The sequence below is a fragment of the Falco naumanni genome, chromosome 1 (genome assembly GCF_017639655.2).
Source record: "Falco naumanni isolate bFalNau1 chromosome 1, bFalNau1.pat, whole genome shotgun sequence".
Classification (NCBI taxonomy): domain Eukaryota; kingdom Metazoa; phylum Chordata; class Aves; order Falconiformes; family Falconidae; genus Falco; species Falco naumanni.
Window position 1 is genome coordinate 49,709,660 of NC_054054.1, and position 10,903 is coordinate 49,720,562.

The following is a 10,903-nucleotide window of genomic DNA, read 5'->3' on the forward strand; positions in this document are numbered from 1 at the left end:
GGTGGAAAAGAACATGCAAGCTCAGTTTATTAGGTATCAAATGAGAATATTGTAGATTCAGAACTTCCTACTTTATTATTTACGTTCTAAATGCGTAAACCCAAGATGTGGTAAAACCTGATGTTATGAAACATTACTCTGTGTAATTATTTTCTGCAGTCATTTTTAGTATTTCTTACCTTAAGGTCATAGAATATAATGTCTCCTAAGATCAAGTACACCTTGACGTAATACAGTGTTTCCTCCTCAAACTCCAGAGGAGAGGAACAAAGGGACAAGGCCTTTAAATAAAAGTGTTCAGCTAGTTCACAGTGACCCAAATGATGATGGATGGCAGCCAGCCGATGATAAGCTATTCGTTCATTTAGCTGATTTCCTAATGAGATAATATATGTCAGGATAAAACCAAAGAGACAAAATAGGCAAATTGTCTCAAATTAGAATACATCTATACTATTTTTTTTTATTTTATTTCTATATGGTATTTGCTGAACTTTTATTGAATAAAACTAATTTTGCTAAAGAGATACATGGCCAAAACCTGCCTTTAAAGAAAAATCCCACAGAATTCCTGGATTTCCTGCAATAGGTTTTCAGGGTGTCTGGGATATTTGTAAGAAATAACTACATTTGTGTCTCATATATAGATATATACCCTTCACTAGTTACAAAGACCATAAATTATTATGAAAGTAATGAAAGAAAGAAAGCTAATGGGATTAAAGACTCCCTTGCCAGTACATACTTTACATCAAAAGTTATGACAAAAAATGATTTTCAGACTGATCAGTGACCTGTCTATGGTCGTATGGAGGGGTGAGATGGTTCCCAATCAGCTGAACAGCTCCCAAACTCAAAGAATAGTCATTTTTTAAACCATCTCTCTCATTTTTGATTACTTCATCCTAGGTCTATTCACTAGCAAGGCTATGAGCAAATCTGAAAGTATGGCACTCAAAAGCCTCTTGGGACAATAGTACTCATCAGTATTACATCTGAGTTATTAGAAGCACACTCAGTTTGGACTTGGAATTCCAAGTTTAATTCTGTGCTCTACCAAAGGTTTTTCCATATGAACTTGGAGTTAGAAGAGGCAGTAATAAACTTCTTCATTCTCGAACAGAGGCAAAAATAGCAATGACAGTATTGCTATGAAACCCTGACAAGAAATCTGACTGAACTCAAAGGAAGACAACTTTTTAGACTTCTGCTGTATTTTAGAAATCAGTCATATTCCACTATAATTCAGGTTGGTCTTACCTAATTTTACACTGAGCATGAGAGATGCTTTTGCATATTCCAGGCTTTCCTCATAAATTTTCAGATTCACCAGCAGTTCCACCAGTTTATTGCATAATCTGAGTTCAGTGTTTTTGTTCCCAGTCTGAACGGCAAGTGGAAGAGCCCTGTCCTGAAATGCAAAACACCATCTTAGGCTGAACCCCAACAGGCACATTGACAGGTTTCCATTCATGTTATGTCAAGCAATTTCAGGTTTCATTTTGCACCTTGCTTATAACATATCTTACACACAATAGATACCACCTGTTTCAACTCCTAACACCATGATAAAGTACTCAGCTCCAATAGGTTATAAACTGCTGAGAGGTTCGCCTTTTGGTTCAGCATTTGTAGAATACCTGCTACAGTAAGAAGGTACATAACTATCAATGAAGGAGAAAAACTGCACAAACCCTGTAGAAAGTCACTGCTTTCTCCTTTTCCCAAGTACCATTGAAAAATATGTCTCCAGCAGCTTCAAACAATTCCATTCCTAACTTTGGATCTCCTGTGTAAAGAGCAGCATCCTGAGCAACCTGAAAAGAACACAAGGGACAGGGAAAGAAAGAATATAAATCTTGGTTACTTCTTGGTAAAAAAAAAAAAAAAAAATCATAAGCATTAGCAATTGAAAAAAAAATCATCTTATTAAGGCCTCTCTTATCATTATAAGATGGGAAAGGCTGTAGTTGATGGGCCCATGCTCTGTTTTTTGGTACCCTCTCTTCGAGCAAGCCAGTGGCAGCTACCAAAGTAGTAACAACCTGGGCACACATAGTATTACAGTTCTCCCTTTTTCTAGCAGTAATATCCTGCTACCTTTGTCAGTACGTGGCACCCTAAAAACACAGCGTATTTGATACCTGCTATGTTAAATTCAAATTAGAGCAAACATCATAGAAATAAATTCCAATTGCAAGTTAGATATTACTAACAGTGCAGACTTAAAAGCCTGTGAATTCTGTAAATAAATACAGCTCCGCTATCCTGTTCTTCTGAAAAAAAAATAAAAAAATACAGCCCATGTTAGAAGAAAGGATTTCATGAGAGGCAGCATGCATCCTCCCCAAAGCAAGAATACAGGATACTCAGTTATTGATAGGATAAGTAGTAATGAGAAAGGGGACTTTTTACACAAAGCAAGATCGAGAATCTTGCTTTGGCTTGATGATATTTAGTTTTCAAATTGCATTCAATTAATACAAGTCCAGCTCTCGACTTAAGCACAAAAGCAGTGAACCTTTTCCACCTATTTTGGCTTCAGGCACCTAAGGAATCCATTGCATCATATTGTAGCAATGATGTTTTACATGCAAGTTAAGATATGATGACTTCCACAAATTACTGGCACAGTGGTCAACCTTTTAGTGGGCAGATTCCTGCTTTGAGACTTTCCTCATGGACAGGCACTGACTCTCTGCTCTAAATACTAAGTTCTATAGATGCACAGTGTAGAATACATATGCGTGTCCCTGGCCTATTCTTTGTTTTGGTGGAAATAAAGCAGAGAAAATCATCCCACTTGCTAATTTGGCTTTTGTACCACCAGGTGACTGACTTGGGGGTATCAGCTAAAATGATTTAGTAAAAGAAAAAGAAATAACAGGCATATAGCACAGTCCCTTCTTGTAAACACATTTATTCCATTTTGCTGGTAAGTATTCAAAAATGTAATATAACTGAGAGAGAAATCAATCAAAGCAGCCTCATATATTGTGTGTCAGTACATTCTAAATATGAACTTGTTTCCTATGTTTTCCTGCTTTGTAGATTTTTTTTAAAATGTCTTAAAAACAGGTGTCTGATTATTTTATTTAGATGTTATATGTTGGTACCAGTCATACACCAGACAAGACTCAGATCTTACTATATTAGGTTCTGCATATATCCTGCCCTTCAAGGCAGCACTCTCCCTTATAATGGTAAAGAAGTATTTTTAACTCCTTTACAAAACCAAGAAACTAACTTCCCAAATACTACAGTGAATGCCTAAAAACCATATAGATGACAGTCTTATCTGGGCTGCAGTGCAGCTCTAAAAACACTCCAGATCATCCAGTTGCAGCAGCGGCAAGAGCTAGATCCCCACCACAGGTCATCTTTCAATCTGTGTTAGCACAGCAGTAGAAGCTGCAGCAGGTCCTAGCTGGTTGCAGTGGGTCTGAGGTGTGCAAGCCACATGCCTCTGGTGTCAGTGTTGCAAAGCCAGCAGCAGCTTGACCTGGCTCTGTGCCATGCTATCACAGGCACAGAAGGAAAGCTTTAGGTGCTTTGGAAATGCTTCCTGAAGAAGCTACGTTGTTTTCCTGGGGATCTGGCCCACAAGCCAGCATGCTAAGATTGTTATGTTATCCACCAGCGTATAGCATGCATATGTGGTTTGATTGCTGTGGTGCTGTAGAATTGGTAGATGATGATGAAGAAATACACAGAATAAAACAGAGCAGGCACTAAAAAAAGGTTGCTGCCCAAAATCTTTCCAGAGTCAAGCCACAGATTAAAATGGAGCACCAATGGAAAATGCTGAGACTTTTGACTGTTAAGCATTACATTTAGTGGTGTTACTGTATGTTCAGAACATCAGTTAGCAAAATCTCTGGGATTGTTCTATTGAATTACTTCTACTTACTCTTTTACCAAGCCACCTGCACCATGTTGACAACATGTGCGTGCCTGTAAGTGTTGATGACATACCTGAATATAGAGATCCACAAGCTCATTCTGCCTCAGAAAATAATATATCTTTCCTGCCCGTAGCCAAGCATATGCCTCTTTCTCTTTTTTCTGGAGATCTATAAATATTCCAAGGCTTCTTTTGGTATATTCCAGAGCTGACCTGTAAGCCCTGAAACAAGGAAAACTGCTAATCACAGAGTTTCTTCAGAATTACAAATGGTTTTCTTCATAGTCAGAAAAGTTTTATGTTAATGTAAAAAGACAATCTGTTTCTCCTATTCAAAGCACAATTATAATTTCTACAGCTGTATTACACTAGTAGCTAGCAAAGTCAACCGCCTTCTTCCTTTTTTTTGTTCAGTCTGTGTTTCCTGTTAGATTGTTATCACATTATATTATTTCAGGATAGTTAAGTTTAATGTGTCCTTCCCCTGCCTCAGGGTAGCAACAGGTGTAAAAACTCTTTCCTCATCTTTAGCTCTTCTATCATTTATGGCTTTTCCCTAGAAACCTCAGAAAGGAATAGCATCTGTAGGTTTTTTTTTCTTCCTAAGATCACCTAGGCATCTGAGAAACTAGAGCAGACTAATCAGCAGTTGTAGAAAAACTTGGGGTGGGGCAAGGGGAGGGGGGAAGAGAACAGGACACGACATAACTAGTTCTAGAAGCACCTAAATTATCATTGGGCAATGCAATCTACTTTAAGTGTAAGGGTACTGTGCTTTCAGAAGTGCAGTCATACTCTTCATTGGAAAGACCTGTCAGATTGATTGAGCTTATGCTGCATTATACCAGACACAGAAGCCCCAGACTTGGTACATCTTTCTCTGTCTTGTGTTAGACTCCCATTACTTTGTCCTGATGCATTTTCCTCCAAGCAGAAGACACAAACGTTGATATATCATATGAACTGCAGTTACGGTGAATCCTTACACTGCATTTTTAGAACACCCTGCTTAGACCTCCAAAGAGATCCAAAACAAATGTAAAAGTAATGTGCTCCCACATATTTCACTCTATCAAGATTTCAGTTCTGTCTCAATAAAGTATCTCATCTGAGAGAAAAAGAAGTTTTTACCACTTTCTGATTCTTACAGAAATTGAAGAGACCTGTCCCTCCTTTTGTACTCATGAAAGGAAGTAAAGATCTACAGAATAAGCCTGACATTTCAGTCCTCTCTCTGCTAACAAGCTGTTAACATGAGGAAAGGCAAGACAGGCGAAATAGTTCAGCTCAGCCCAATTACTGAATGCTACTTCCATCCCTCCTACAGATTTTTCGCTTTTGCAGCAGGCAGAAGCATATAACAATTCATAACCCAGCACAGCAGCTGGAACAGGTCAGGCTGCATCTGCTGGCCTGGCCACAGTAATTTACAATGGAAGTGGTGACACCAAGGACATCGCTGTTTTCATTACTTCATCATAGACACATATCATTACTCAGGGCTATTAACTCAAAGAACACTGTGATACTATGGTCTAATACCATATTGAGTATGTGCTATTAGCCAGTAGTCTGCTAAGGTTACACAGCCAACATCTGGGAGCCAGGCTCCTGGGACATGTAAATTCTGTGTACTACATGCACACAGAGCCACAGCTTCTCCAACTAGTGAAATCCTTCTGCAAAATCCAAAAAGTTAAAAATATTAACTAACTCCTTTGTCTTCAGCCTCTCCAAAGGATGTTCATCAACTATGTCATTAAACAGCAGTGAACAAAGCAAAATAAATTAGGTGACATACTAGGAAGGTAGATGCTGGGACTTCAGCTCCTTAAAAGTTAAAATAAGCATCTACTCTCTTTCCACAATTGAGGATATTGTTTCCATCCTTACTGAAGGATGCTTGAAAATACCTGAACCTAAAGTGACTCCCAGAAGTGACATGCGGTAAGAAAATATTCAAAGCTGCCTTAAAAAGAACATTTTAAATCGTCTAGCGAAACCTGTAAGTTTCCCCAGCACCTGTTAGTTACTGTAAATTGACTTGTGCAGTCTGTTTTTTCAATAAAGCAAAACAAAAAATTGATAGTCTGAAAATAAGAAATTGCTGGAAACTAACACTAAGCAGTTTTACATAAGCACAAAGCCTATATGCAAACGTTGAAAAATGAGATTTCCTCAAGGAGGGAAATTTACATAGGGACAATTTGATGTCTGATCTGTCATTTGGTTTCCAATAGAAAATTTTGTTTAAAAAAATATAAAATAATTGCAAACAAGTCACCTGCCAGCAATAATTCTAGAGCTATAGCAGTTGTCAAGACTTGCGTAACATATAATACTTCTTAAAACATATTTACATATATTTTAAAAAAATAATTTGGCTCTTGAAGTGGTGCTAATCGCTCCTGAACATCTTGTCTCCCTTGAAAGATGATTGCTACTTGAAGACAAAAGTAGTCTCCATTAACACAGGACCCTTCAATTCTGATAAAGCATGTTGGCAAAGCAGAGAGAAAACAGAATCAGTCATATTCTGCTGTTGCACAAACTGAGATCCTTTAGCATGGCAGGACAGTTACAATCAGAATAAAAGTGGAGTCATTTAGCGTGTCTTACCTTTCTGTTCCTAAAGACAAATACAGCTGACTAATGGTTTCCAAAATTTGTCCCTCCAGAACTTTGTTGGACATCTTTCTAGCTAAAGATAGTTGATATTCATTGTAGATGACACACTGAGCCTCATCAGGAACAACTGTACTGTAGAACTGACACAGCAGTTTGATTGCTTGTAGCTGACCTAGGATTTGAAATACTAACATGAATCTCTATTTTGAAATGAAAGTTAAGTTAGTTTTAAAATAATTCATTCTTACTGTTTCACAAATCACAGTACAGTCTATGAATAACAATATAAGTCATAACAAGGAGACTCCACGGCCAGTTTCTTTGCAAGCAAAGTTAAAAAAGGCTACAGGTTACTTCAAACTTATCTCCTAAGTAAAATAATAAAACAGACACCTTACCTGTATGTATAAGCTGCTTTAATCATGGCAGAAAGAATAAATAAATAAAGCATGGGTCTTCTAAATACAACTGTTTTATGCAAAAGTAATCCAGATTGCTGATCTTTTTCATACCTTTAAATCTGAGTCTGGTGCTGTCTGTACTACCGATAATATCGTAACTACTGTAAATATTATTGAACATAGAAATCTCTGAACTTTTTACTAATTAAGTTATTTAGGGTTTTTTTAACATTTCGTTTTCTTTATTGTTTCTGACAAACCTAAGTAGCACCAGAAGAGCAAGCCAACATTTATTTGTTTCTCCACCATTATGGGACAGAGGAAAGCTTTCAATCACTTCAATAGCTGTCACATAACTGGACATAAAATGTTGTTTAAGGAACAACAATAATATACCTATAAAACAAACATTCCTAAAGGGTACATTTCCTAACTTTGAGAAAAAAATACTTACTTTCCAGATGACTTGTTTCCATTGCAACTAAAAAAGCCCATTCATAATAAAACCTTCCTTTTTCTCTTTGAGTTCCACCAACATAGTAACATCCCAGCTGAAGGAGGACTTGGATAAAGTCTTGGCCACAATCCATACTTGGAAGTTTTGAGAATAGCTTCACTGCCCTGATATAATAATGTTCTGCCAGCTTGCTGGCTGCTGCATGCAAGCAGAGTGCCCCAAAATTAGCCAGGGCTATAGCTTGGTTATGAGCTTTATCAGTCTCTTCGGAGAGACGCAGTGCTTTGTAGTAGCTTTCAGCAGCTTCTTTTGTATTGTTTGTTCTTTTCAAAGCAATAGCAAGCATATTATAAGCAACCCCTAGCTGTTGAGAATTGCTCCATGAAGACTCTACAACAGCATTTAAAACATCTAAAGCCACATCATATTGCCTATAAAGAATGTATAGCCAAGCAAGTGAGACCAAATAGTTAATAATTTCCTCTGGCTTAGCAGAAACAAAGTCCAGTGCTTTCATCATGTAAACAATGGCTTTTCCATACCGTTTGTGATGACTGTATAGTTTTGCTAAGCTAAGATAGATAGTGCTGCATAGTTCTTGCTGCTCATTAGTAAACACAGAGGAAAGTGCTTGTATGAGGTAAGGTGCAATTTGGGATGGGAGTATTTGTCTGAGTTTTCTCAGGCCACCGAGCTTGGGAGCATTTTTGATGACTAAATCAATCCTTTTCAAGGAATCCATTAAAGTATTGGAGCTCTGAGAAGAGGCAACCTTTATGCAACTTAATACAATGTGTGGCAAACACTTCTCATTGTAGGACTCCGCTAGTTTGAAGTAACAGTTGTTTGATAAGTTGTTTTGTAAACCCAAGTCATTCAGCAACAGTTGAAACCTTTCCAAGAATGGTAGTGCCTCTTCATGCTGTTTGTGCACATTGTAATGTTTTGCCAGTAGAAAGCATGCCCTTGCCTCTGCATGTTTGTTCTGGCTCAGAATTGTCCTTTTCAGAGCATATTTTAGAATATCTGACTCCAGGTCAGCACTGCAAATGTAGTTGGGAATTCCCATGAGAAGAGATGTAGCCTTGTCAAAAACATGAGCACATTTTTCTTTGTTCTTTTGTGTCAAGTAGATGACTGTTAGATTTGTATAAAGAGCAATTATAAAGTACAAATCACTAAATCCTCCAGCTACTGCTCTCAATGCTTCCTCAAAATACACCCGAGCTTGGGAAAATTTCAGCTTTTTGACACTGAGCCTGCCTAAGAGAAAGCATATCCTTGCCAGTGCCCAGGACATACCTGCCTTTTTTGCTGCTTCTCTTGCTAACCTGAAAAAACTAACCAGTTCTTCTTCTTCTGAAAACCCATAAAACATGCTATTGATAAATGGATAAGAGAAATCATACAGGCTTTTGAAGTTTTTCTCATACTCTTTCCTATTTAAGAAGAGTAACAATGACTCCAAGATGTCAGATGCTTGGACATCATCTTGACATATTTGGAAGCAAGGTCCTTCAGGTGGAGGAAAGAGTTCCTTATTTGGAGAGCCAGCAGAATCCTCTCCTTCAGTAGTTGCCTCTTCTGCTTCAGTGGCCTCCAAATTCTTGAAGTTCTTCAGGAATTCTTCTATCTTGCCATTCTTGCTAGTGGATCCTGTGTTAGAATGTGAATGTGGAATTTCTGAAATTCAAAAATAAATTACAGATCACAACTTCACTTGTGCATACACACAAAGATCTTTAATAGACTAACAAAAACGTTTATCAGTAGAAGATGCTGTTAAAAAAGCCATGATATACATATACTGCAGTTTCTTAGTATGTCTAGGAGACAAGCCAAAGGTGGAGAAAGAGGAAGATCAAGAAGGATCAGAGAGGAACAAGTGTGGGAAACTTGGAGGAGTGGGGATAAACGGACCTTGCCACATGTAAGCAGGCTGCCAATCAGTACACCTGCTTAGCCAGGCTGTATGTCTAATCCATCGCTAATCCAAATGAAGTCCAATGTTAATTCAAATTGCTTTGTGTCTGAGTGTATACTCAAAGAGTATATTCTGAGTGTATATTCTCTATTCTCTCTGTGTATATATGACCAAAAGAAAACTGTCAATGAATTACAATTCAGACTAGCTGGAAAGCAGAAGACCAGGATCTGGAAGGACCCAATGTCTGAACTGCAAGCTGGATAAAGAGCCCAAGGATGGGACATGGATATTGGATGGTTTTAAGGTCTAAGGGAACTGTGAATTTGAGTAAGGGTATGCCTATATCCTGATAGACAGCTAAGGCAGGTTGCTGGGGGATGGGAGATGAGTAACTGAGTTAGAGGTGTTGAAGTCTTACATGGGTGCTGGGAGAGTGCCTGCAAAGGTCATGTTCTCCTGTTCACATTACGTCTGTATGGCCAGCCATGCCTGTGTAATATGTCACAAGATTTCTTCTTTCAAATACCAACCCTTATTCTCTGCTACCACAGACTAACATTCTCAAAATTATCAAGTTTTTCATGAATGATGTAGTCATTGATTTAAATTATCCTAGTACTGACAACATTGAATATCTTACAAGTATAAAAAAGACAGACATGCCGTCATTTCTATAGTCTTCCCGCTGATATCCAGCCAATATAATAGGGCAGGGACTAGGCATATATTTTGCCATCACAGTCAGTGTAAAGCTTACAGCTGCATATCAACAGGTACTTATTGAAGTTGCAGATTTAGAGCTCAGTTTTCTTAGAATCTCATTTCTGAAACTGTTCAGCAGAATCATAAATATAAAATCTGGTATTTAGAAAAATGTAGCACAAATAATGATAGTGACAGTTTAGCAAATAGATGTCAAAGGAAAATAATTCTGCATCCTCATCAAAATATCTCCTTTGGGAAATATATTTATGGGGTGAAGTTTTCTAGCAGATGGAAAATCTGCTGGAATTCAAAGTCAGCACTTGCCAGATGCCCCATAAACAGTATTTTGCTCTGTTAAGCAAGTAGGAGTGTTGAAGGGTGGTGGTGGGTGTGTCAGCAGTAAAAATAAGGCATACATTTTGCAATTGGATAGCAAGGTCTAAGACAGACATGTGATATCAGTGAAAACCCATAATGTCTTACAGCAAAATCTGGTGAGAAGGGGTTACAGCAAAACCTAGGAAAGCAAACAGTGAGAGAAAGTTAGAATATGAATACACATTAGAAGAAGAAAAGCTGGCAAAGATACCAATAATATCAGAAGTCACATTAATTTTACGTAAAAATTGTATGCATATGAGGCATTACCACATTCATGAGCTTTCTGAAATTCTGGTTCTTCTAATTGGTCTGTAAGAAAAAGGTCACATTAGTTATGGTATCTTAGTTCTTTCCCAGTTTTAAATTCCCTAAAACAAGGCTAATTTTTAGTTCAGAATTCTGTATGTCAGAAGAATTGGGTGTGTCCTAGAAATTCAGAAGAGAAGCAATTTCTAAGTCTGACCCAAAGCTAACAGATCCTAAGGACATAACTGCCTGCT

General features: G+C 37.8%; 1 protein-coding gene across 7 annotated transcripts in view; it reads right to left on the reverse strand.

The window, feature by feature from the left end:
• The window catches only part of SH3TC1 (SH3 domain and tetratricopeptide repeats 1), a 59,735-nt gene that overhangs the window by 28,853 nt on the left and 19,979 nt on the right, over positions 1-10,903 (reverse strand). For 6 of the 7 annotated variants that reach the window (XR_005827752.1, XR_005827758.1, XR_005827757.1 and 3 more), the window contains exons 11-17: positions 10,671-10,712; positions 7,388-9,073; positions 6,524-6,704; positions 3,976-4,126; positions 1,695-1,817; positions 1,261-1,411; positions 180-376 (exon numbers count right to left, since the gene is read on the reverse strand). Coding sequence is in view for 4 of the 7 variants with exons in the window: in XM_040593266.1 (XP_040449200.1) it covers positions 180-376; positions 1,261-1,411; positions 1,695-1,817; positions 3,976-4,126; positions 6,524-6,704; positions 7,388-9,073; positions 10,671-10,712 (2,531 nt within the window). In the remaining 3 variants the exon portion in view is untranslated. The remainder of the gene's footprint in view (positions 1-179; positions 377-1,260; positions 1,412-1,694; positions 1,818-3,975; positions 4,127-6,523; positions 6,705-7,387; positions 9,074-10,670; positions 10,713-10,903) is intronic. The other variant, XM_040593291.1, reaches the window with a different exon arrangement.